General features: G+C 44.5%; 1 protein-coding gene across 12 annotated transcripts in view; it reads right to left on the reverse strand.

The window, feature by feature from the left end:
* The window catches only part of EBF3 (EBF transcription factor 3), a 149,531-nt gene that overhangs the window by 14,062 nt on the left and 107,559 nt on the right, over window positions 1–27,910 (reverse strand). For 9 of the 12 annotated variants that reach the window (XM_072629082.1, XM_072629083.1, XM_072629073.1 and 6 more), the window contains exons 9-11: window positions 24,097–24,227; window positions 23,488–23,614; window positions 1,046–1,134 (exon numbers count right to left, since the gene is read on the reverse strand). In XM_072629082.1, the coding sequence (XP_072485183.1) occupies window positions 1,046–1,134; window positions 23,488–23,614; window positions 24,097–24,227 (347 nt within the window). Of the gene's footprint in view, window positions 1–1,045; window positions 1,135–23,487; window positions 23,615–24,096; window positions 24,231–27,910 lie in introns of all 12 variants that reach the window. The other 3 variants (XM_072629077.1, XM_072629080.1, XM_072629075.1) reach the window with 1 other exon arrangement.

Below are 27,910 nucleotides of genomic sequence, written 5' to 3' on the forward strand. Positions count from 1 at the left end.
ACCCCAAACCCTGAAGTGAAATATGTCACAGTCGAAAAATCCTTCCAAGGATCCCTAGTTGTCTTAACAGGGAATTTCTGCTATCAGTGGCTGTTATGTCCACAATTAAAAAGGATTCTAATGATGCTTCCCCTGTTCATGCTGGGCTTTAAAAAGGTAACGTCAGGAAGGTTTTATTGTGTTAATAAAACTCCGAGGTGGTCAAGATGTGGAGCACACAGAAAGAGAGGGGAACCATCAGTCACTGGGTTATGACTTCATTTTTCATTTGTGTTTTCAACTTTGCCTTGAAAAACCAGAGATTGCAGGGGAGAAAGCAGAGACAAAATTCTATCAAAGAAAGGGGAAATTATAAGCTTGACTTATCTTTAATGTTACACATCAAAATGAAATTTCTGTGATACGTGGCATGTGCATAAACAACACAGGCTGCTTTTGTCTTTGTGGAATTTAAATGAAAAGTCCCTCTAGATATTAATGTGTGGACTTCATTTGTTAGCCTGCTAAGTCAGGGACTTATAACAAAAGCTTTGTAAACAAAAGATTAAACTGAATCGAGCTTTAGAAAATGAAAGGAAAACACGAGTCAAATAATCACAGATCAGAGGGGGGACTGCTTAGATGGAAATCAGTACAGGCTACTGGAGTGGAAAATGCTTAATTGAACTATTTCATTACGCAGGAAGTTTATGTACCCCTTGCAGAATCCAAAATATTTGGATCAGAAAAACCATTCTTCCCCGCCAGAAGATTTTCTCACAGAGATGAAATGTGGAACTTGGAACTGCCCACTGCCTACTTCATGCCCAAGACACCTGTAAGGAAAGCCTCTCTGGGGCTGAGGGGGCCTGGAAGGGCAGCCCCATACCTGCCATTGTCCAAAAAGTAAGTAGCCAATTTTAAGTCATTGTGAAGGGGCCTAGTTACTGAAACCCCCAAGTCCCTGATCCACGGGGCCCACGGTGAGACAAAAAGCAAACAAGCAAACACTCCAAAAGAACAACAGAAAGCCGGCAATGAGCCACTTTCATTCTATTGGACTAACCTTCGGTAACCTTTCAGGATCCCCTGGATGCCGAGGAATCACTTTCTGCAACCTCTGAAAGCCATAATCTATGGTTGGTTCATTAAGGGCTGGAACATAAAATAGAAATGGGGGTCAAGTTAATTATGCTTACATCATCTGTTATTTGTTATATCACAAACAGACCACATGTCCATCACTCCCTGGCTCTGTGTCCCTCGAAAGCCCAGTCTGACTCTGTCTTAGGGAATAATGCTTTCTTCTCTGTCTCCCTTTCTCCTTTCTCCCCATCTCTCTCTCTCTCTTCTCTCTCTCTTCTCTCTCTCTTCTCTCTCTCTCTCTCTCTCTCTCTCTTCCTGCTCTCTCTCTCTTTCTGCTCTCTCTCTCTTTTTCTCTCTCTCTTTCTCTCTCTCCCCCTCTCTCTCCTCCCCCCCTTTTCCTTTTGTACACAAAAGCAACAATTGCTTTTAATCCATAATTAGGAAGAAAGAAAGTCAAAGGGTCACCCCCTAGACTGTAAAACTGGTGGTGGAGAGGCTGCCCCCTCTGAGGCCATATAGAGCGATCACGAGAGTCGTGATGTGATGCCTGCATCACAGACTGCATTCTATACTGGCCAGGGATTTATGAGAAACTGGCAATTATGACATATGTCCAGCTATTGCTAGCTTCAGATTTATCCCTGTGGTCCTTTCTTGTCTCTCATATTGCCTGCACACCAAGCAGGCAGGAAGAGTGCTTAATCTTCCAAAGCTTTAATAATCTGTGAATGGCTGACTACAAACTGATGTAGGGCGCTATCATTCCACAGCTGCAATCTACTAGCCTCATGGAATTGCAGGCCACAAATAGTAATTAATCTTTTTATCCCTCAAATTGTAATTTTGACTATGAACTGTGCTTGGTCATAAATCAGCAGCACACGGAGCTGTGTACAGTGCATGAATCATGAGACTGACTCAGTTAGCCTGCACACACTGTGTTTAACAAGCTTGATAAGGAGTCCTAGGGCTTTATTATAGCTCTGCCTGACTCCAACAAAAACTGAGCCTCGAGGCCCAAGGACTCGAGTGAAGATGAAAATACTTATATTAGAGTATATTAGTTCTTGATGTAGATATCGTTTTTCGCAGAGTAACTCCACAGTGCATGGCGCAACATAAATCAATGGGTTTTCTGAGCCTAATAAGAGTTGCTCTCATCTATTCATTACTCAGCCGGCAATTTAGGCCATCACTCATTAGTCAGCATGGAATCTGATGATTAACACTACACAACTCAGCAAGTTTGCAGAGTGAGGGGGCACCGGGGCTGCACCTTCTCACAGTTCCCCACTGGTGGGCCACCATCTCCTGGGAAGGCTCCACTTGTTCATGTAAACACCCATTCGGCACCACACGTGCACACACACGCACATACACGTGCGCGGACACACGCACCCCTCGTAATCAGTGCACTCAATAACATGCCGGAAAGTTGAAGCCTCCAATGTGATTTGACATTCCATCATGCATCTTGGAGACAAAGGTCCACACAGGAATGTGAAGTAAGACATTTTCTTGTTAATAAAGCATTGATCCGACATATTGATTTTACATGACATGGCTTTTGCTGGGATTTGGCCCTCTCTCTTTTTTCTTTGCAAACAGTGGAGCTCTTCAGAATGCCTTGGCGTGTGTGACATGGCAAAATTCCTAACACTGTGTGATGTAAATTCTATATGTGTAAAACCACTTCATAATCAGACCATTAATCATGAGAAGCTGTCAGCATTGACTTGGGGGACAATTTGTCATGTCTTTGCCTGGGCCCATACAAGGGTGTCAAGCAAGAGCCTGGTGCGTTGGGGACAGATGAGCCTCTGCCAGGGCTGTGCCAAATGACTTACTTGGAAGGGATTAAATAAAGTATTACATTTCTTGATTAGGGAACAGAGAAGGTGGCGTACTGTGCATTTGTAACTTGTCAAGATTTCTCCTCTTTCCCAGCTAATCACCAGGACCGGTTGACTTAATGAATCTGGTCTGATGAAAGGTGATCAGAAAAGATAGATGGCCAACCACTATTGATTTCATGCAAATCCAGCTGACAGGTGATTGGAACCCGAATGCAAGCTTTTGGAGGCTTTATGACTTGTAATAACCATACACTCTCATTCTAAGAAAAACATTTCCCAGGGTTTCAGTGGAACTGATGTTCTCCCTGTATTACCCCCAAATCTTTAAAACCACATAAATGGGAGTGTCCCTTTCACCTCAGCTCAATGTCCAGACAGTAATGAGATCCAGTGGATGGTGCCAGGAATCAGACTCTAGGTAACATTGGGAAGGCCCCAGATAATGTTGGCATTTACCAGCGCTTCCCACTACCCCCAAAGGTGCTAGTGATGGAAGGGCCCCCAGCCTGGGCCTCCCTCCCACTAAGGTTCCCAATACCAGCAGGCCAGCTGCCAGATTTGCATGGAGGAATTAGGAAAAATGGCCTCTCTCTTTAAATTACAGGAGAAGTCACATATATCCCAAAGACTTGGAGGTTTGGGATCATTGGGAGCTGGGTTATTCAATTTGCCTGTATGCCTCCAAGAGCAGCTGGTGATATGCAGAACAGCTTGACTAATAACAGACTAAATCCACCTTGACTCGGGGCCCACAGCCTGGCCCCCAGCCTGCCTGCCTGCCCATGGAGCCCAGATCCACAGAATCCAGCAGCCTCCAGTCCGACCAAACAAGGAGCAGGAGTGGCCTCACGGGCAGAGGCTGGGGCCGGAGAAGAAAGCGCCAGGCCCTGCCCCGCACACATGTAATAAATCCTCTGTGTGTCGACTTTACAAGCTGAGAGTCCAGCCGAGCTGGGGCGAGGTACGGGCACGTCCCAGTCACCGGGCGGCAAGCCCCGAGCCAGGCCAATCAATACCACTTTCCTGTTTTAGAACTGGGTAATTATGAGGTGGAGAGATTGCCTGACCTTTCACCTGCGCTGCATTACTTTGCTGATATTAAGATAAATTGCCTGATTTTGGGTAAACATATGCTGCAATTCAAACTGTCAGCCATGGTTTGCTCAAGGATAATTTGTATTGATCTCCCAGCTTCTTCCCAATTTTGCTTACTGACCTCGTGGATAATTAGAGAAGGAGCCTTGGGTAAGCGAAAGTCAGGGATAGAAAAGAAATATGAAAAAGAAGATGAGGAAGACGAAGGCGAAGGAGGAGGAGGAGGAGAGGGAGAAGAAGGAGAAGAAAAGTCAAATTGGTTTTCTCTTCATACGTGTGACCCTCCTCCTTCAGGCGTGTACATCGGTCAGCATCTCAGGCACCAAAAATTAATGGGTGAGCATCCTTCTACCTTATAGTCCAAGATGTTATATAGCAGCTTGTTTCATCTTAAAAGCATATGGCCATGAACTAAATTTAAACTCTGCTTTAAAGAAATGACAGTGAGCACAAGGGCCCCCTTTGGGGCCAAGGGACACCCTTTGGGCTCCCACCTCCCATCCCAGGCATCTCCCTCTTCCTGTGGACAGGGAAAGTCTATGTTTCCCAATAAATCCCCTCAAAGTAATTAGTGCCACTCATTTGTCCTGAATTCAAATTGAGCTCTGATGAGGCTGCTGAATGTAAAGGAGATGAATGTAGGAGCAAAATTATATCATTACAGATATGTCAGATTACAGGGCTGTTGTATCAGAAGTCATAAAACAAGTCTCCCTTGTGAAATATCTCTTTATTAACCATGCCATAAGATATTAACATTCCTCATTTAGTGGAGGGCCTTTTATCTGTTTCAAATACATTATTCGTCCTTTTAGAGATAAACTGTATTAATATCCATTTGAGTAGGCGACCGCGGCCTAATGCATAGTAATTTTTGTTGGAGAGCCTTTATTTTAGAATAAGAAAATTACACAGCAATAAAACCTGAATGACTAAGAAGCTTGGTTAGCAGGGAATCGCATTCCATGCCAAATGAGCCGGGCAATCAGACATCCTCTGAAAGGACCAGATATCCGGTTATCATACGCAGGCCCATATCCAGAGTGGGTCCTACAAATAGGGTCTGACATGACCAAATATCCTCAATGACTCTGCCATGCAGAAATCGCTTACAGCTCAAGGAGGATACATATTTAAATATCTCTGAGTGCACTGGAGTTAATCTTGTTACTTTACAAGCATTAAAGTCATAACAGAAGAAACATTCTAAATATTTAAGTCATTCCAGTGTACTGGGGGATTAATCATACCACAATTGATAAAATTTTAACGGTCTGTGATGTCAATTCAAGTTGGGATGGCTAAAGCTAATGTGGCAACAGAAAGTGGAGTCAGCCTCTCAGCTTGCAGCTGTGACCAGAAAGCCTCCTGTCTGCCTGCCACCATTAGGAGCGTACCAATGGGCAGCATTCGGCAGAATTTTCTTTCTTGTGACATAGACAGTTTTGGTCTGCATTTTGATGACCTAACCTTCTCTGTCAGCTAGGACTGCCTCAAGGTCTGCATTAATAACTAATAGCCAAAAAATGTATGTGATTGTTTTATTAGACCCATATGCCAATCCCTCGAAATCAAAAATCTAATTAAATTAGAGTATACGGTGGGTATCCTGGATGGAGGTGGGTTGGGGGAGGCTCCAATCTGGAAACTGGATACATGTGCTCCTCTTGAGTGGTTTTCTGGGGGTCAGAAAATTTCCCCCAGAGAAGGGATGGCACCTAACTTTGTTCCCACTAAAATGCTTTCCTGGGATTGGAATGTAAACTTGTTGAGGGCAGGGACCATTTCTTTTTTTTTGTCTTTGTCTTTCCAGCACAGTACATGGTGCCTAGCACATAACAGGTGCTTCATAAATGCTTGCTGATTGATCTGTTGGTAAGGGATGCTGAGCGAGTAAACTAGGGGCTGAGGTATCTTCTGGAGAGACAAGAGGAGACAGAATTTGGGCTTGTCCTCATCACGAAAGGACTGAGGGACTTTTCCTGTCCAGGCATTCTCCTCCTCCTCCATCTTCCCCCCCCCTTTCTTCTTGCCCCCTCTTTCTTGTCTTTCTTTTCTTCTCTTGTCCCCTCTCCTCTCTTCCCTCTCCATCTCCTCTACCTTCTCCTCCTCTGATCACCCTAAGCTTGTTAGTCAGTGGCCCTGAATGACTCATTTTTTAAGCCAGAAGAAGGTGGGTTGCAAAGGGAGAATAGAGGCCGATCTTCCCCCACTGCCCTGATTCGAGGGGGTGAGGCATGAGGCTACCATCTATCTCTCTGTAGGCCACTGGCGGCTCTGTCCATCCAAGCTGCCTTTAAGCACTTATCTAGTAATTGTGTTTAAATGGACAGGCTTGTTGGGGAGAATCGTGTCATTAGCCATGTCCAGAGAAGAGCCTCCTGCCGGAAGCGAATCTGTCGGAGGCCTGACGGACAGTCAGCCTATTGTTGGAGCAGGCGGCCAGGGGGACAGGGGCGCCCATAGAGGAGGGGAGCCCAGGTTTGGCAGAAGCCTTCCTCTTGCCTCAAAAACCTGCCTGCAATAATAAAAACAGGAAGACATTCATTTGCTCCTTTCCAGCTGCTGGCTCCAGCTATTAAGTGAGTTCCCGTTTCATTTCAGTAATGATCATCTTCCTGTGACTTCCTAGTTCTGCGTTTGGCAGGAGGCAGTGAGGCTCCGGCTCCAACCAGACCCTCCTAATGAGGCCCTTTTTCACATTAGCCGCCTAACTACATCATCACAACATCTGCAGGAGAGAGCCTCCACTCAGGCCTGGGGGGGAGGGGGGGGGAAGCTGGGCCAGCAGGACCCACCTCTTCCATCCCTCCCTGGGTCCTGCCTGCCCCCCCACCTGCCCAGCCTGGGCAGCCCAGCTTGGGAGTCTTGCAGGGGCCTGAATGAACGAGCGCAGGTTGTAATGTGTAAAAATTAAATAAAGCATAATCTGATTGCTCAATACAGAGACATTCCTCTAGAGGGTGTTACTGATTTCAGTGACAAACTGCTATTTGCTGACAAGTAGTTTACACATTAACCAGCTGAATCCAAGGGGGGAAAATGCCAATACCAATTAGATCACCTTGAGGTTATTAAATGTCCCACTGATAAGTAAGTAGGTGAACTTGACCAGGTGATAAAGACTGCTGTGAGCCAACAAGGGTGCACTGAAGACTGTCTCTCCCATCCGCCCTCCTCCACCCTCCCTCCCTCCCTCCTTCAGACTGCTGCTGCTGCTGCTCCAGAGGGCTTTGCTTTGGAAACACACTGACTGAAAAGTGGCATGAAACATGGGTGGCCACTGAAGGCCAAATGGGTACTTCCCCCCTGCCTAAATGCCTGGCCACTTCACAATATCTCGATGGCACCATCTCCAAAACATGAGACAAAGTCTGAAAATGCCTGCCTTTCCTCCCTTTTTTAGGCTTTAAAATGATGCTAAGTTCCCCACTTTATCATCAACTGTCTCTACCAAGTGCATTTCATCTATAAGAAATTCAGATGCTTGGGAAATTAAAATTTCAAAGATCTGCTGCAAAAAAAATCAATGGGGAGAGATCAATGCTCATAGAAATTTCATGAACTTTGAACTGATATGGGCATGATGCTGAGAAGTGGTTGGAATTTCAGGTAGCTGATTGTTCCTGGCCCAGATGAAAAGCAGCCAACGAGGCAGAGAGGAGGGATGGGTTTTAGATGGGTTTTCACTTTAATATTTTGTCAGACAAAAAATTAATTTTTAGTCCATTCCATAACACACAAAAATAGAAGGGGAAAAAAGCCCGCCTTGCCGATAGGCCTTGTAACATGCTACTTCTTAAGACCACCTAATGGTTTGCACATTAACGCAGCAGAGAGATGAGACTGGTTCCCTTTGCAGCCGATTGCAGGTGCAAATTAATATTGTAAAATGAAGATCAATACATGGACAGGGCAAAATCAATAGCGGCTAAATTATTGCTGCATTTTCCTCCTCATTCAAGATGAGTTGTGTTTTCCTCTCCCAGTCAATACTTTGCAGCTTTTCTCATTAATTTCTCAATAAATTTGGCAATGAATTTCAATCACAGAACTCGGCAGGCTGAGCCAAGCATCGTGGAGTGCCTAGGAAACACAAAGGCTAGGTTGCCTCATTCATCAGGAGGGGCTAAAGCTGGTGGGAGAGTGACCAGTCTGACCCAGGATAACCGGAAACACACACACACACACACACACACACACACACACACACACACACACAGAGGACTTCTCAGTTCCCCATTCTTCTAGCCAAGAGAGGGTTTTCCCCCTTGGCAAATCAATTCTGTCTTGGCCACCTTGGTTTCTCCAAACCATTGTGCCTTTCCTAAGCTCCATTTTAACCATGGGTTCATGTGTAGGCCATTTAATAACCATGTCCAATCAGACCACAGCAAGTTCATGTGTAGGCCACTTAACACTCCCATCCAATTGGATCCCAGTGGGTTCACATGTGGGCCACTTAATACCCTTATCCAGCTAGATCATGGCAAAGTAATTTTTCTTAAAGTCCTCCAACTGAGGATGGGAAAACATCCACTGTTGACTTCTAATTGGAAATCAAGAAACACCTCATTCATATCTGGGTATTGTTCCCAGACATTCCTCCAGCCCGCCTAACTGGGCCTAGTGCATGGGGATTGTCTTCCCATTCAGGAGTGCCTGGCAGGAAATAATGGTATTGTGATGTGACACCAAGCACAGAAAAGGGGACAGCTCATCTTCCTTGTTACAAAAAGAATACCCTCACTGACAACGATTGGATGGCGTTCAAACAATTCTGTTTACATCCCTCAAAGAATACATTGGTTTCTGGCTTTTATGGGCTCATGGAGACTACAATCTACCTAGCCCAGCCCTGCAGTGATGGAGAACTAAGAAAAATGGTGGACCAGATAGAGCTTTTCACTCTAGGGATGGGAAGCCTTTGGGCCTGGAGGATCTCCAACAAGGTGGCCCATCCTCTTATCACTGACACATTCTCTCAAGGTGAGTGATGTCATCCTACCTTGCCTCCTCTCACAAGGAAAAGGCAGCAGATGCTTGTACACGTCTTCTCACAAACATTCTTTTCAATCAAGTTCACTCTTATGTATGAGGTTAGAAGAACTTGCTTTAAACAAAGTGAGAAGAAACCAATTTATCCTTGCACACTCCCTTCAAATCATTTCTATTGTTTACCATTTTCCCTCTTCAGGGATAAAACCCAAAGTTCCTCTCCCAAGTCAATCTCCTCCTTGCTCCTCTGGGAGAAGGATGTTAAAATCAGTCAAGAAAGACAAGGTTTGATAGAGTGCAATCTTGGGAAATTGATTTGCACATATCAAACAGAAAAAAAATGATTCTGCACTGAAGAAAATTTAGGAACAAATTCTAAAAAGTACCCAGCAGCTACCAAAGTGTCCCATTTTCATTCACCCTCCATGGAGCTGTAGAGGCATCCAGTGATGACTTTGGACAAAGCACTAGACCTCTCTGGGCCTCAGTTTCCTCCTCCACAAAGTGAGAGGTTAGAGGCTGTCATCTCTAATATCTTTAACTCTGTGATCCTATGACTTCTGGGTGGGTGCATCCCATTGATACACATTCCCAACTCTTGCACATGTCAGTCTTGGAGTCACTGAGAGAATAATGTGAATCAATGAATCAGCAAGAAGTTATTAAGTCCCATTATGTTCTCAGAGTCACATAGTAGGTACCTTTTCAAAGCATAACTTGAACCCAGTGCTTTCCTCCTTCCAAGGCTGGCCTGATAACCACTGGGTCAGGCTTCAATTTTTTATGTCATATTTTAAAACTTTCTAAAAGACAATGAAGCAGAAGCCAGTGAGACTGGGAATGTGGCAGTGTTCCAGTCTACACGACATAAGATTTTCCTTAGAGGATCATCATCCTAACTTCTCTTTCAGGGCCCAAGTGGATGGGTTTCTTTTCAGTTAAAATTACACAGTTCAAAATTTCTCAATTAAATCTAAACATTGGTGCAAATATTTGCACCAGGATATGATGCTCCATCCTCCTTAGTAGTTTTCTGTTCTAATTTATTGGCAAAGATGATTCTAATAGTGATAAACAGTGAGGTGTTTTGGGAGTGAGTGGGGTAGAACAAGTATAGAAATAGCCCCAAAGTATTATCAACGAATGCCACTGAAAATTTTCCAGAGCCTTTAAGAGTGGTGTTCAGGTCCCTGTCTGTATGTTGGACCAGCTTTCTCTCCTTGAGGGGAAGGATTTTTGTGTTTGTTTTCTTTTGTCCTTGTATCAGAGGGCCAGGCACACAGTAGGTGCTTAATAAATGCTTGTTGATTAAGTAACTGATTTCTCTCATTGAATCAGAGCAGGACTAGAAGAATTGGGAATGGAAATTGTGTAGGGGAGGGGGGAAAAGGCCACAACAGAAGGATAGCATCCTAATATCTAAGTGGTGCATTGAGCTGAGAATCAATAAGACCTGGGTTTGAATCCTGCCTCATATTCTTATCAGGGAAGGAGAGAGTAAGCCTTTATAGAGCACTGATTGTGTGCCATGCACTTTATAAGTTTTATCTCATTTAATTCTCACAACACCCTCGTGAGGTAGGTGCTATTATTATCCCCTTACAGTTAAGGAAACTAAGGCAAACAGCCTATAGGTGACTTGCCCAGGGTCACTAGTAAGTCTGTGAGGTTGGATTTGAACTCAGGTCTTTCTGACTCCTGGCCCAGAGTGCTAATTGCTGTACCACCTAGGTCCCTATGTGTTTCCTAACTATGTGACATAGTCATTCACTCAACTTGTCTTAGCCTCTGTTTTCTCATCTATAAAGTGGGGATAACCATAACAAGTACTTCATTAAGATGGTTGGAGAAGAATAAAGCTCTATGTAAGTGTTGGCCATTGTTATTACTGCTTTTACATTTTAACACAACAAAAGTAAGTAATATTATCATTTAATTTTTCAAGTTGGGAAAGGAAAGAAAAAAATACCATGAGAAGGTCTTGGGTCTTGTCTTCCCTGGATGTCTGAAAATACTGATGCCTCAGCGTGATTCTTGAAATTCATGCACCTAATGGAAGTCATGTTACCTGACCTATTCTGCTGTATTCCTGGGACTATCTGCATCCAGGAGCAAAACAGTAAAACACATTTGATAAGCACACAATTGTGAGGCTACCCACCACTTTAGAGAGAAGTCCAAGAGGATAGTTTTTGAAAATGGCCCACCAAGGTTAATTATTCCTAACTTCAAATTAAAAATGGTTCCTTGGTTCAACAGCTCTTGGGATTTAGAACTGAAAGGACCCTTATGAGAATGGGCAGTCCAAAGACTTCATTTTTATAGATGATGAGATGAGACTGAGAGGCAGAGGACTGAAACACAGGAGAATACCATGGAGTGGCTGACCTGAGCTGGAATTTACAGATATGCCTCCTCCCCAAGTCCCTGAATCAGAAGGGAGTTCCAAAGGCTGCAGCAGCTGCATTATTCACCCCATGCTACCCTCCTTAGAACTGGAACTGCAGCACACCCAACAAGTGCTCATCCAGGTTCCAAACCTCATCTCTAGAATTTCTTTCACAAAAATGAAATAAGGAACAAGACTGAGAACGAGCTGGGAATCTGTGGCAGTGCTACCACAAATCTATGCACCTCACATGCAGGGATCCCATAGACTGGTTTTGATAAAGGGCAGAAAAAGTGGCCAGGAGGAGATAGTATGGGTCGTATTTTGAAAAGGAAGAGCTTTCAAATATAAGGTAGACTTGAAGGAGGACAGCAATGGAAGAGGATTGAGACAATGAAAACTTTGAGGAGAGACAAAATGTCCATTTTAGCAATACTCCTTAAGAAATTGCTATTGGAAAATTATTTACAAACTTCCCCCAAAGATTCTTCAGATTTGCAGTGGTCTATTGTTTCAATGGGAGTTTCTGCATTTAAAATTTACCACATGCTCTAACGAATGCTCTACCATACAATGAATGTACAATAACCCCACATGCTAAAGCCCCTGATGAAATGAAGTTATTCCATGTGCTCATTAACAGCACTTTAAAACCTTTATATTTAAATGTAGAAAACAGCCCACATCACATACTAATAGCCTTCAGGTTTTTTTAAAGATATTTCAGAACAGAAAAAAGCGCATTTCACAGAAACCAAATTCATAGCTATTACTTCTCTGCATCCTCCATGATTTAAATAACCCAACTGATTTTGTTTGGGCTTTTTAAAAAAAAATGTTGGGTTTTTTTTATTGGACAACAATTTTTAGGTACCAAGTTGAAGCCTGGAGCAAGTTTCTATAAACAAGTCAAAACAATCCCTCCCCCCCAAATAATGACAAAGACATATCAACCTAGATCACTGTCATCATACCAACCAAGGTCAGCACCACTGAGTAAGTGGTCAACTCCCAATACGTTCTCCACTTGAAGCTGTGCACATTTTCCTACCAATCCAGGGAGGATAGATTGGCTAGGCTATTGCTTGCAATTATTCCTATCAATGACGCTATCAAAGACCATCAATTCTGAGCCAGAAACAAATAAAATCACCCTCCCTTGACCTTGAGAGTTGCTAGTTTCCCATGACTATGGGTCTGGCTCCCTGGCCACTTCTGAAGGAGAAGTGGACAACCACACACTTCAGCTGAAGCTTCCTCATTAATGGATGTACTCCTATCTCTGTTTTGATTTTCGCTGTTAGACCCTTGCCCTAACTGGGCGAACTCTAGAGATTCTTTGAGAATATTCACAGGATCTTACAATTAGAGATTTAGGACTAGAAGGAACCACAAAGATCATTTGATCCAATCCCCTGATTCTTAAGATGAAGAGATTGGATTGAAGTGAATTGACTAAATCACCAAGTAGGAAAAGATAGGGCTGGAATATGAACCTAGGTTCTCTAATTCCAATCCAGCCCTTCTCCCCCTGCCCACCCACCTCTTTTGTTTCATTCCTCATTTTTAATAACACGGTAGGCATCTTCCATATCATGCAGAGACATAGATTTAGAGGCAGAAGACACTTTAGAACTTAGCTATTCTAGAAGTTCTTAATCTGAGGTCCGTGAACTTGAATGGAGAAAAAAATGGTTATCTTTATTTCAAAAACATAGGGTTCCTTTGGACTTCCATATTTTCTATTTTATGCATTTAAAACCCTTTTTCTGAGCAGGGATCCATAGGTTTCAGTAGAAAGGCCTCTAGGATACACAAGACAGGTGAAGAACTCATGATTTGGTCCAGTCCTTTTATTTCACAAAAGAGAAAATCGAAAGCCTTTTCACAAGGCTTGGACTATTCACAAGGATAGTCCAAAGATGGGGGCAGGTTTTGAAGCCAGTCTTCTGATTCCAAACCCAGTAGAAGAGCACACAAGGAAGCCATGGTTTGACGTCAGGTAGAACTTGAAACAATCAGAAATCAGGCATAAAAGTCTATCCTTTCAGCCTTTTAAAGGGAATACGTTTATTATTTTCTTTTTATCTCCCAGCTTTGACAATAAAAAAATGTGGGGGAAAGATGCAAATAATCCTCAATCTTTCTCCCCTTCCCTCCTCTCCCCACTCCCTTCTTCCTCTTCCCTTTCTTCCCTTCTCATGTCTCTCATGTCTCTCTGCTTTTGTCACTGTCTCTGTTTCTCTCTGCCTTGCTTCCTTCCACCCCTCCCCCACCCATTTAATAGAAATAAAGCTAGGCCTATTTCCAACTTTAAAAATTTCAGCAATTATTAAGTGAAATCCAGATGACCCCTTTGTCCTTTTGGGAAGACAAATGACTGCCTTGTCGCTACTCCATTTTGTCAGGTTTGGTGCGGCCCAGTCGATAGCTTCACCTTGACATGAAAACTTTGTGATTTATCAGGCTGGCCGTACTGCTGGTGTCACCAGAGCCAGCAGCAGGGTGGCCAATCAGGATGCAGGGAGCGGACTTAGGTCCCAGCCACTAGGAAAAAAAATCAAGCCTACTGTGATGATAGACAAATGTGTCTTGTTAGCAACAGCCAAAAAGCGCTTGACTTGTACTAATAACAAAAAGGCCGTGCTGGTCACCATGGGTCTAAAGACGAAGCACCCTGTCACCAGCCTGGTTGGGAAATTAGCAAATAATGTCCCTTTTCCTTGATAAATGGGTGACAGTTCTCGCTCACCAATCATTTTTTAACATTTTGATGCATGTCTATGATCCCGCCGGAGGAACAGAAAAGTTTACTGGCCCTCAATTTTCAGATGATATATGGCGCACTCTAAATGTGCGATTTCGGTATGAGGTATAGTTCATTTTAAGCAATTCTAGTAAATGGGTGTCACTGATTAGGACAAATCGTCTGCTTGGGCAACAGCACAAATGGTATGTCTCATTCTGAGGGCCTCCTCTGAGACAGGAAAGAAAGGGGACAACAAGGACCCACCCCCAGGTTAAACCTAAAGTGGCCACCCTTTGGAAAAGAGGCTGACTGGAATCTGTCCTGCCCCAAACATCATAAAGTCAATAAAGAAGATTAATTAATTGGTCTTTTCCATGCTTGGTGCTGCCTTGCAATAGGAGTCGATATGGAAAAACAAGCAGGTATCAGGACTCCAGAGATGCCAATATGGTTGAGATCATGGCTATGGTGATGAGCAAGGGGTCAGGTGGGGGAATGAGAAAATTTATCTAGATTATCCAAGCCAGGGACATGAGGAAGGTGTTCTAGGATCCTAGGTAATATCCCATTAGAAATCACGGGGACAGGAGGGGTGATATCATCATGATCATAGGATCATGAAGGATTCACAGACCTGGAATGGGCCTCAAAGGTCATATAGTCCAATGCCCTTAATTTACAGATGAGAAAACTGAGACCTCGGAACACAAAGCTACTTTACCCAAGATCACAGAGTTCATGAGTAGCCAAGCTAGGATAATTACCTCAAGTCTCTATTTTTATTTTGCCCAAATGGATGGTCTTACTTTAAGGCTTTAAGAAGTGGATCATGCAAAAAGACATCTACTGTGTGCTAAATGACTCTAAAGAATTTAAAAGGCTTTTCTCTCCATAGAAAGACCAGTGAACCTAACTCCCAACACCTCCTCCCCAGCAATGGGAGAAGAGGAACTGAGTCACATTGTTGCCGGATGGTGGCAGTGGGCAGTCTGACCAACCACAATATGGCTCCATATCTAATGGCAGAGGCTCAGCCCCAAAGCACAGTCTTCACTGTTCAAGGCCAAGCATTCCTTTTTTACATTGCCCCCATGAGACAGTGAGAAGGGATAACTGAAATAATCAGAGGGTCTCCACAGAAGGAAGGCTGAATGAGCCCTGGGTTTAGCATAGTAAAAATAGTATGATTTGTGGTAGGCAATTAAGAATCATTTGCTCTGTGGATACAAGTCATTTGTTTAAGGAGCACTGACCTATGAGACAGCTAGTTTGTGTTGGCTGTGATGGAGGGGAGCTATTGACTCTAAGCAGGGTCCCAGCCCCAGTGATGGAAGCCTCTTTGATAGCACACAAAAGAGCTTTCAGATGCTCTAGGAACATGAGGCCCTTGAGCAGAGTGGTGTGAAGTGGGGCTTAAATAGTGAAAACTTGCCCACATCAGCGTCAGACACAAGAGAGAAAACAGCTAAAATGGGGGACATTGGACTATGTGGTGAATGGCCCAAGGTGCTCTCTCTCTCCCTGGATGTCCTGCCTGAGTCATTAAAATACAATCTAACTCCCCTCCCCCCAACATAAATATTCCATCAGAAAGAACACAAACTGAATGATTACTAGGGGAGTAATGATTTCATGAGCCTGCAACTGAATGCAAGTCTTTGTGTGGAAATAATCATTTTTGTGTCCACATGTAGAAAGTGCAGGCCAGGTCTAAGAATGTCTCTCTGCCTTAGGCTTTCAAATTTTTCCAGTGTCCTTTCTGGACATGTTTACTATTGACTGCCAATATCTTCTTTAGCGACTGGGTTCAGACTGTGGCAAATGGCATGCTGACTCCAAATAATTTGTGATAATTTCTTTAATTGAGCAAAAAAATCTCTAAAATGAGAGTGGGTCAACCAAACATTGAGTTGAAAGAGGTCAACCTCAAAAATTCTAAATGTGTGAGCTTTAGAACAGGCTAGGCAGCTGGGTTTCCAGTCAAACCATCTTCACCCTGGGCACTAGAGTTTTGTTTCCTAGGAAAGGTTTATGCACAATGTCCATTCCAAGGCCAGAGTAGCACCAAGGCCCCTTGCACACTTGAAAACAGGTCTACAGAAGTAGTTTGAGCCTTAACATGATTCTAATTAGAAGCGTCCAAATTCTAATTTGTCTTAATCAAATCACACTATATTGCTTATATGTTCTAATGAAAAATAATTTTTATCATATTCAACAACTTGGGGTATTTTCATTAGGACTGTGTTGGATCCAAAGAGGCTCCAATGATCACGCTTGTATTTTCCAGGTAAGATGCCGAGGGAATGCTTTCATTTTTCTTAAACAAGCATGAGATGTATTCTTATACCCCACACTGAAGCCAACATTAAAGTCACTTACTAATTGCACTATATTCACTTCTCAATGCAGTCAATATCACATTAATTTAATTTTAGGGGCCCCCCCGTTTATTTCACATTTTACCGTCTAGAAGGCGACTCACTGTTAACTGGCAATTACATACAGCATGATTGTTAATTCTGTTTCTAAGTACAAGCTGCTTGAGAATGTTCTCTCTCTCTAATTTCTGACCTTCTTACAACAGGGGTGAGGTACTCTGGGAATACCAGGGACTGGTGAAGAAGAGCTGGACATGGCGTTTGTGACTCATTCCTTTAATTCACCATGCTAATCAACTGAACTACCACCGCTTCCCAAGATAATCGCAGCTTGTGAACAGTTTGAAGGCAATGGGCAAGGAGGTATGGACAGATGGGAGAGGCCTGCCCCTTGCACAGAGGGCAGTGCCCAGGCACGGGACTTCGGCTCTAGTTTGACTAATGGGGTCCGTTTCAGGGGAAATCTGGAACTTTTCATACCCTTGTAAACAGACTGTTTATGGCCCATGTTCTCAACTCTACCTGGGCTGGAGACACAGAGCGCCAGTGTGGTTTCATTACCCTTCAGCTCTATGGCCCTATGGTCCACCCCATGCTGAGAAGGTTAAATGTGAGAGGTCCAAGCCAGACTCCAAGCATGGTGGGGCGCTGATGGGAAACAGATGCCCTGGGGATTCTGCCCCTCCCCGTGGGGGACCACATCATTTCCATATTGTGAAATACAGTGACGCAGGGCTCAGTTTTCAGTGGCGAGTGCAATTTCCAATGATTATCTCATTGTCCCCATCAATTTCGGAGCAATGCAAATCAGACAGAAGTTTCCAGGTCAGACAGGTTATGACCCTCCCTTTCCTTTCCTCTCTCCTTGGGCACAGTCTCCCAGAGGATCCCTTACACACTGTGTTTGAAATGTATATTCCCCTTCAACTACTTGGCTTGGGGAGGGGGATGGGAATGCAATAAATTAGCCTCTCACTGCCGAGCTTGGGAGAGTTCTGCCAGATATCTGCATTTTTCAGTGCCTACAAATTCTTAGGAGAGAGGATGGGGGGTGGGGTGTGTGTGGAGAGAATGACCCCCTTTACTCAGAATACTTTTTCCTTGGATACAATGCCACAAATTCAGGTCTAGATTATATAACTTTGGCTTGACAAATAGAAGATGGATATTGCCCAGGACTAAGAATCATACTGGGTTGGGAGCTAGGGGACCTGAGTTCCAATCCTGCTTCTGATACAAATGACCTATGTGATCTTGTACAATACAAGGGTAAAATGGAGGGGTTAGACCAGATGGCCCTTGAGTCTGAAACCTATGAATCCATGATCATAATGGGATATCGAAAGAGATCTATGCTAAAAAAAAAAAAAAAAAACAAAAACAAACTACAGCTAAGAAAAAAAATCCTGATTAAAATGCATTAAAGAAGAGATTCAGATAGAAGAGAGAGGATTCTAGGACCCTACTATCAGACAGTCAGTCAACAAGCATTGACGAAATGTTTACAATATACAACTCTGTCTTGCCAGAAAGTTGAAGTGAGAGATGAGCTGGGGTTTGGGGGTAGGGAGGACAATGAAGAAGTCAGTCAGATTTTGTGACTTTATAAAGTCATTTCCCCTCTTGGGGTCTCAGTTTCTCCATCTATAAAGTGAGAATGTTGAATGTGACCACAGACGTCCCTTATAGCACTATCACCCTATGATCCTATAACCTGAGAGCTGGTCTGCTGCCTGGAGACCACCAGCCTATATCAGGCATGCCAAGGTGACACAGTCAACCTGGATTTGTCCCTTTTCAGCCTTCTTGGAAAGAAGATGTATGCCAATTGGCTAGCCATTCATTCTTTATGGTTTAGTTTTCTTCTGTTTTTTTTGGCCTGGGGTGAATTTATTTTTATTATTTTTCATTACTATTTGGCAATCTTCTGCAATAGCACAAAAAAAACCCAAACCCAACAACAAACTACTGAATTTTTGAGCCTTTGAGGGTCAGTGAGACCTGGGGAGGTTTAGAGAAGGTGGGTCCAAGGGACATGCCAAGAACACTTGACATTTGGATTGGTGGTACTGCCTGTCACCTTCGTGGAGACAGTCAATGATCTAGCTTTGTGCCGCCCTGAGCCACAGACACATATGCTCAAAAGGGATGTGGGTATTGGTCTGCTGCACTTATGCACAGAGATTTTTGAGTTTGGAGTCCAGCTTTATTTTTTTTTAACTACCAACAAGATTCGGGTCACATGTTAGATATGTAATTTATAGCATTTCCCCTCTCAAACCTTCACTTACAATATATTTTTTTATTTCCAGAAAACAGTGCCAGCACCTGTTTGGACCTGTCATTCAAGGAGCCAGCTGGAATTGGGGCCTGAAGCCCACTGAACAACTTTTTGTCCCTTTCCCTCCAAGAAAAAGGTATGGTTCATAATAACATCAAACATAGTTACCAAGACTTGTTTTCCTCCTCTGAAATCCTAATGTGGCCAAAGGTTCAGTGAAGTTATCATTTAAATCATGAGCTCCCCTGTTGTACTGAAAAATCATTCTGATATACAAGAATTTTATTCACATGCTACTTCCAAGAAGGCATCATTGGGCAGAGTGAGGTGCCTCCCTGAGCCTTCCTATCTGTTTATACAGTTGTTGCTGTCATGCCTGACTCTTCATGACAACCTTTGGGATTGTCTTGGTAAAGATGTTAGAATGGTCTGCAATTTCCTTTTCTAGCTAATTTTACAGATGGGGAAACTGAGGCAAACAGAGTTAAGTGACTTGTCCAGGGTCACTCAGCTAGTAAGTTTCTGAGGCCAGATTCGAACCCTAGAAGATGAGTGTTCCTGACTCCAGGTCCAGCGCTCTATCTACTGCGCCACCCAGTTGCCCCTAAACACTATAGTACAGCACAATTTATATGGTACCTTCCTTAAATGAGGTCCTATTTTGGTGAAAATTCCATAACTGGAATGACTTGCCTCAAGACGGGGCATGTTTGCTCATCTTTGGAGGCCCTGAAACAGAGGATGCTTGTCCCTTTTTCAGGAATGCGACAAAAGGGGTCCATTCTGTGCAGGAGCAGAGCCAGAAGAGCTAAGGTCCTTTCAAGCTTTCAGGTTCTGTGATTCTTTGCCTCAGTCAGACCCTCTCTCCCCACAAACTATGAGAATTTTAGACAGAGCACTCACACACCAATGAACAGGGAGCTAACACCTTGAAAAGGGGACTTCTTTTCCTCATTACTTCAGAGGCATCATGGCATCTCATAGGTTTAAAAATAAAATAATGAGAAAGCAGTTTCTCAGAGCACTGTTTAAATTCATGGATTCCATAGCAACTACTTGTCTGTGGCAACTTGGGCAGGTCATTTGAATTCACTGAGCCTCTTTCTATATCTGTACAGAAAGAGATGTTCTCCAAGACACTCTAAAATTCTATGATGCTCACAGTTCCATAAAGCAGCTTGGAGAAGAAAAGAGATGAATTTAAAATTAGATCGAAGATTTAACTTTGACCAAATCTTGGTCATAGACTTGGAGCTGGGTTCAACTCTGGGCTCTCCTACTCACCAACTGTGTGAGTAACATTGGGAGAGTCAGACACCTTCTCTAGGGCTCAGTTTCCTCATCTGCAAAACGATAGGATCAGACTAGAGGATATCTTAGAATCCTGGATCTCACACATACCAAATAAAATTTTAGCGAATCAAATGAAATCCTATGAGCAAATTTTTAAAAATTATCTTCCTTATCATTTGTAAAGCTATTTAATATTTTGAAAATCCACTGAACAAAACATGTTTCAGCTGCAGTTCTAATTCTTGGCCTTATTGACTGAGCCCCAAAAAGAAAAAAAAAAGGAATAGTTTCTATTATTGCCGAGTGGGAACCACTATGGTCCAGAGTATTACTCGGGTGAGCAGAGGCCCGAACTTCTCTGCTTTCATCTTCCTGTCACTCATCCTCAGCCAAGCGCTATGGCTCTGGACTGAGGCTGCATTCAAGTTCTGGCTCTGCCATATCCTGACACTGGGAACTCTCTTCAGAGCCATGCTCCCAGACTCAGGATCCTCATATCCTTATAGTGAGTACGTTGGACTGGAGGACTCTCTCCTCAGGTCCCTTCTGCCTTTAAATCCCTTTAACCTGATAAAAACAATTGTGCAGAAGGCCAGGCAAAGAGGCAACTCAGGGCAGAAGGGAGGCAACAAACTGTGCCTGCCATATAGTTGCATGCAGGTCCCAAGCACCCTACTTGCTCACAGCCTACCTGCAGGCTGCATGCTCTGAGTTGACGCTTCCCTGAGCAGAGAGATAACAGGCACTGCTTGTGAGGAAAGTTCCTCTCAGAACAGGGGCTGTCCAGCTCCCTCGGGGCCTGAGAAGGGACAAGCCCCTGGTTGCCATCCTTCTGATGCTCAGGTTCCCTTCACGACAGGGGCTTCTCAAGAGGCTTCTCAATCTTTCTCTGTTTTCTAGTCAAACCATCCCCTGTGGGGGCCCAATGTCTTTAGGCATAGTTCTCACAACAGAGAGCTAGGATATAACTCAGAAAAGAATAGTTAAGGTCCACATGCCTTCAACCCTTTCTAAATCCAGAAGCCCAGTACAGAGTTAGGGTTTTTATAATGCCAAAGAGAGTAACAGAATGTGGGAGCTAAATCCCCCACAGCATCTAGCCCTACCCCTTCATTTTGCAGGAAAGGAAACTGAGATCATGTGAGGGAAAGGGGTCTACTCAGTCACTCAATGTCACCCCTTGACAGGGCTGAGCCTAGAACCCAGGTTCCCTGGCTCCTGATTTAGGTCCAGCTTTCTATATCCTGCCATCCATCCTCCATTTGGCAAGAAGGGCCTAGCAGCAAATGGACTTGAACAAAATGATGTGGGCTGCTGTTTGGGTGATTACAATGCCAAGTGACTGCTGATGGGAAGTCAGCTTGGGCCGAGGTTGTGAGTTAGGGGTGGGGTGGGGGATGATGACCAAGAAAATTCCTTTCTCTGGAGAATTTGATTTTTGATGTAGTTAAGAACAGAACCAGATATGCAAGAAAAGCCAAGAGGTTTCCCTACCCTAATGCTTCCACACCCCCTTCACCAGTAAACACTGAGTACCTAGAAACATCAGGCATCTCAGACAAACACTTTTGAAAAAGTGAAGTTCAAAGCATCCAGTGTCAAGCAAGTCAGGAAACCTCAGAAAGTCAAAGTTGAAAGAAATCTCAGACCAGGTTCTGGACCCCTGGGGGCCTGGGGAAAGATTTCAGGGGGTCCATGAGCAATATCTCAAATTTGGGGGGTTTTTTTTAGTATCTTGATAACTATTTCGATAGAATTGGCTTCTATCATAACCCTAAGTATTTTATTTTATGCATTTCAAATATGATTCTGAGAAGGGGTCCACTAAGCTGTCAACAGGGCCCAGGACCCTCACAAAAAAGGTGAAGAATCCCCAGCTTAGACCACAGAATGTCAGAGCTGGAAGGTCCCTCAGAGCATAGAGTATCAGAACATCAGTGTCAGATAGAAGAAACTTTAGAATAAGAAATGTAGAATATCCAGACCTGACAGAGTCCTTAGAGTAGAGACTAGCAGAGCTGGAAAGGACATTGGAACACAGAACCTTGGAACAGAAAGTGTCAGATTTGGGAAAGACCTTACCAACACATTTACTGTTAGAGGTGAAGAGACCAAAGAATGCAGAATGTCAAAGTTAGCCTCATTCTTAGACTACAGGGCTGGGTGGGAACACAGAATGTCAGAATTAGAGGCATCTAACAAAACACATTGTTGAAACAGGAAGTGCTGTTAGAATGTAGAACAGAGAGTGTCAGGTCTGAGAAGGGTCTTAGAACATGGGGCATAAAGCGTCCAAGTTGGGAGGGACTGTAGAATACCTGAATGTCATTATTGGAAGAGTTATTAAAACACAGAAGGCAGGGCATTAGATCTAGAACACCTTAGAACATAGACCATAGAATGCCAAAACACGGAGGTAGCTTAACAGCTAGGAAAGAATGTCAGGTCTAGAAGGGGCCTTAGCATATAGAAGATTGGTGGTCAGAGCTGGCAAGGACCTTCAAACAAACTCATCTTAGAGACCCTAAAATATTCCATGTAAAATCAGGGATGGAGAAGACCTTTTAGCCTTTGAATTAGTATTTGATGGATGAGTTGGTCTTAGAACACATTACCCAGAGTGGCAGGTGTTAGAAAAAAGAGTGTCAGAGCAGGAGAAGATCTTGAGACCTAAAAGGTCAGTGCTCAAAGGGAGGGGGCCTGAAAATTCCAGAGAAGAAGGACACAACTGAGTATCAGAGCTTGAAATGAATTTAGGACTCAGAACATGAAATGCTAGAGTGAGGATCAACCTCAGAGGTAATTTTAACCTAGAGTATGTGGACCCCTAAAGGGTCTAGGGGTGGATTTGGGGGATTCATAAACTTAGGGAAAAATTACATTTTTTTATTCTCAGTAACCTTCAGCTGAGATATATCATTTCCTTCAATTACTTAAAAAAAAGATTCTGAGAAGGAGTCCATGGGCTTGGCAAAGGGGTCATGAGGGACAGAAGATGGTAAGAAGTCCTGACCTAATCCAATCTCCTCATTTTACAAATAAGGAAACTGAGACTCAAGGAAATGACTTGCCCAAGGTCATGCAGGCAGTCTATGCATAACAGAGGCTGGTCTTAATCAGGTCTCTCCCCTTCTAGTCCAGTGGTGTTACCCCTAGACTCCAGAGCTTCTTACTGGAAATCCAACCTCTGGATGCTCCTATGAATGAAGGCAAACTTCAAAACTCTTTTTTTCTTTTACAATACATGCTACAAGCTTGCCTTTATGAAAACAACCCAAACTCTAAAGTTATTTACAACATCCTTTAAAGATTTCATGAGCAAGCACAGATGTATTTGATCACCAAAGAAGAAGATGCCGCTGCCACAGCAGCTCACTCACCAGTGTAGACGAACCGGCCGGGAGCACCTTTACAGAATTGTTTGGATTTGTAGGACAGGGTGACCTCCACCACTCCTGGAATGTGCCGAGGAGGGGTCTGCACTCGGATGGCATGGGGTGTTATCAGCTATGAAAATCATACAGGAAACAGACGCTCAATCTCCATGGCAATGAGGGGACTGACACTTCCCCGTTGGATACAATTACCCAAATGACCCCAAATTGGACCATCATTTTCTAATTCTCCCTCCTTGCTGTCACAGAGCAGCTTTGGGCTTGCCCATGTTTTTTAAGAAAAATTTCTGCAAATGATCCTGGGTTTTAGTTTACAGGAAAGGCCACAGGGCATCATCCATAGGAAAATTGCCTCCATATGTCAGGGTGAGCCTGCTCCTGGTAATTTCCACACTAATTGTTCAATTGTCTGAAGGTCCTCCCCTCTTAGCAGGCCTTCCACCAGAGGGCCCCACTGGGCCTTCAGGGCCTTTCCCAGGACTCTGCTCTGACCAGCCACATGGGAATTCTTAGATAAAAAGCTTGTTTGCCAGAAAGACCCAGGATGCCTCATGTCAACAGACTCTTATCAGCCCCCAGATTCGGGAGACTCACCTCACTCCACACCAACATGGTTCCAAAGACGACCTGAAGGCCATCAAAGAAGTTGTCCCCGATGATGATGACGGTGGCCCCACCAGTGGTCCAGCCTTCGCTAGGGCTGATGGCCTTTATGCACGGAGTAGCTGCTTGTACAAGACAGAAAACCAAGATCTTAGTCCCTCTTCCACGCCACCGACATCACGTCTCTCTACCAACGACAAGTCATGCAAAGCACAGTAGGAAAAAAAAGGTGCGTGGCTTCTCCAAGAGGCAGACAAAGGGCAATCATATATCAGCACAGGGATGTATTTAAAGCAAACTATTAAATGTTTTATAAAGCAAAGGCCAAGCTACAGAATATGAGTGAGCGAGGTGCGGAGGGCGGGGAATGGCTTGAGAGAGCAAATTCTATGTCAGGGTAAATATGACTATTACAAATGATTAAGCATCGGGGCGTGCATGTGGCATGTCGATTTATCTGCTTTGCTGTACGGATCTAAGCAGAGTCAATCAGAAGGTTGTTGAGGGAGTCGGAGGAGCAAATGCTCAGAATTTCGATTCCTCATAAGCAGCTAATTGGGTTGGGTTTTTTCATCCGCGAACTTTGCCTTTCGGTTCAAAACTTCATTTTCCTCTGTCAGTCCATAATTACTACTTTTCACTTTTCATCAGGAAAAAATCAAAAGCACTATATTAGGACTTTTGTCAAAGGTACACATTTTAACATCTAATATTGTTTGTCGACATGAATCCCTGAGCCATCGCCTTGACCTGCCTTTGTCTCTAGAGTCTTCACATTTGCATGAGTTATTACAATGGGGCTGCTGGAAAGAGAGGGAGGCAGCCAGGGCAGTCTGAGCCTCCTTGGCGGCAGCAGCAGCAGCAGCAGCAGCAGCAGCACCAGGCACTGGGGGCTCCCAGCATCCTGGGAGTAAACGGTGGCGAGGCTGGTCCTTCTCTGAGAGGGGCAGCTTTGTTCTAGGCTTTGATCAGCCCTTCTTTTACATGGTGTTGACAGACCTTTTTTACCAGCTTTGATGGTCTTTTGTATGCTGGCTTTCATGCAAAGAAGCAGATCCTAAGATAGACACTTTCCCTATTACAAGTAAATTCCACTGCTCTAATTCTCACCTGCAGGGGTTGGTTTGACAGGGCTGGGTTATTGATTGTCTTCGAGACCATCTAAATGCTCTCAACTTTGGTGTTGAAATGGTACCTTTAATATCGGGAGAAGGATGAGGTTAAGGGCACAGAGGTAATAGGTGCCTTTGGGGAGTGTCTCTGAAAGCAGAAGCAGATGAGCCAGGATGTAGCCAGGTCATGATTCCGTCCCAGAATTCCAAGGCCTAAAGGATGTCCAATCAGACAAGTCAGAGGGGGCCTATGTGACGTTATAATAAAATGGATGGCATCATAGAGTGCTTGCCTTTTTGACAAGTCCCAGGTTTGGGCAAGCACACTCTCCCAGAGAGCATCGGGACAAGGGGAAGGATGGGGGGCAGGAGAAGTAAGGAAGCCGGCTTAGCCTAGCCCTGGGAGGGGGCGTCACCCCTGGGGTCCGCTCCATCTCTCCTAACAAGTTCCTTCCCTAATGAATGCTTGTTCACAAGAAGTAACAAAACTTGGGAAGGAAAAGAGTGGCTTTGTAGACCATGCCAGCACCATGCCCCCAGACCCTCGCTGGCAGGCTCCATGAGGATTGCCTTCCTGCTGAGTTACTAGATGAGGAGGGGGATGGCAGCCCCTCCCGGGTGCCCAGCGCGGCACCGGGCTCCCCACCTGTCCCAGGGGCAGGAGTCAGCCTGTGGGCAGGCCCAGCCTTCCCAGGCCCATCTCCTCGCAGACCAAGTTAATCAGTAGCTATTGTTGTTGGGAGCACCTCAGACTCGTCACCTCTCTTTGTTTGCACTAATGTCGGACCAGCCGAGGTTATATTTGCTCATTCCCCGCGCATCTCCCTCCGCACCAGAGGCCCAGAGCACACACTGGGAACCTGCCCTTAACTAGCGCTGTTGACTTCATGCTAATAAGTTCATACAAATTTTCATTTCTGAGGCTTCCGAGTGACATTTGCTTTTCTTAATTGCATGGAGAGCATTTGAAAAGGATCAGCTCTCTAAAGACTGACAAGACTCCTCCGAGGGAGTGACCTTCATCAGCACAGCCAATTATGGCAAATAATTCACCAAAAAAATTACAGTAAACAAATTTACTTTGGAGGTGAGAAAAGGAAAAAAATCGAGGCCTTAGAACGTGCACGAGAGGCTGCTCTTTGGCAGCTGCGGCCCAGCAAGTATACATGGCGGCTGGGAAAGTTGGGGAAGGTGGCCGGCAGCTCCGGGGCAAACCCAGGCAGGGTCAGACTGGGGCTGGACCTGGGCTGAGGCTGGCTCTGCCTTGCTGCAGTGATAGCCATCTTCCTTCTGCCCGTATTTGCATACATTTCAATGCACATATCGAGGGGGAACATGTGTTCAATGGGAACCATGGCGAAATGAATTACACAGCCGGAGTTAGGGATCTAATGACATACGTGCCCACCACGCTCAAGCAGATGACAGAGACTGGGCACAATCGAAGAAGAAGATGGCAGCAGAGCAAGGGATGTGCCCTGGGAAGGAGAGGAAGGCAGCCCTGGTAGGGGCACACACACACACACACACACACTCATGTATGATATGCCTGCCTCCACATACATACACACCCTTGGGCAGACACATACTACCACATACACACATATCCCTCACATACACACCTTGACATGCACACACACCCCCACCCTGATGTACACACAGATTCTTTACACACATGCACATTGTGATGTGCACATATGTCCCTCACACACACACATATCCTGACATATACATGCATCGCTCACATACACCCTGATGTGCACACATGCCTCTTACACACAAATACACCATGATGCACACACACTCATGGAACTATACCCATGCACACACATTCTTTCACACACACACACATACACACAAACATGTGGAGACACACTCAGATGTTGTGGGATTTCTCTCTCTGCCTCCATTAGGCAGCATAACCTTTTTTTAAGGTTCCTGCCCTAAAGAAGTGACTGGGCAACTGTGAGCTTGCCACAGGCCTGGGACGGGTTGCTGTCTTTGGGGACCCTACATCCAGGAAATCACAGATCCAGGCCCCATCCCTATTGGTTTGGTTAAATTAGAGTTCCCATGGCTGCCATTGCTTTCAGTGAATGAACTTGTTAATTCCCCCTCTGTGCATGTCATGCCCAATTCTTGGCTACCCTGGGTTCTGTGAGGCAGGTGAAAGCCGGCCTGCTTCCTGCCAAGGGCCCAATGGCTTTGTCTGAGAGAACTTTCCGAGAGTGCCAGGGAGGTTCTGACTTGAGACACAAACCCTCTTGCCCAAAATGACTCCCAGGCCTGGTCCCTCCCATCATTATCATCAGGACCCACCCTTCTCATCCCTCCCCATGGTCATTAATCAGCAAGCCCTCCCTGGCTGTTCCCAGCATTTGTCACCTTTCTCTGGATTCACAATATTGAGGCACTCCAACAGGCCTAATCTTGCCTCATGAAGACTCCTTTGTTCTGCTGGCTAAAATGTCTCGTAATTGTACTTAGGATGTCCAGATGGCTGGCTGATACTCCAGCTGATAGGATTATACCTTTTACCTCTCCTAGGGCCATCTGTTCCCTTTAACTCGCTAAAACCCTGCAGCCTGGATTCGGTTGTCGTTATTGCATAAACCCTAACAGCATTACGGGCACTTGGCATGTAAATCAGTCTTGTGCTGCGGGCCTGGGGCTGGGCGGGGGCTTGCTTAAGG

The sequence above is a fragment of the Notamacropus eugenii genome, chromosome 1 (genome assembly GCF_028372415.1).
Source record: "Notamacropus eugenii isolate mMacEug1 chromosome 1, mMacEug1.pri_v2, whole genome shotgun sequence".
In the NCBI taxonomy this organism is placed as follows: domain Eukaryota; kingdom Metazoa; phylum Chordata; class Mammalia; order Diprotodontia; family Macropodidae; genus Notamacropus; species Notamacropus eugenii.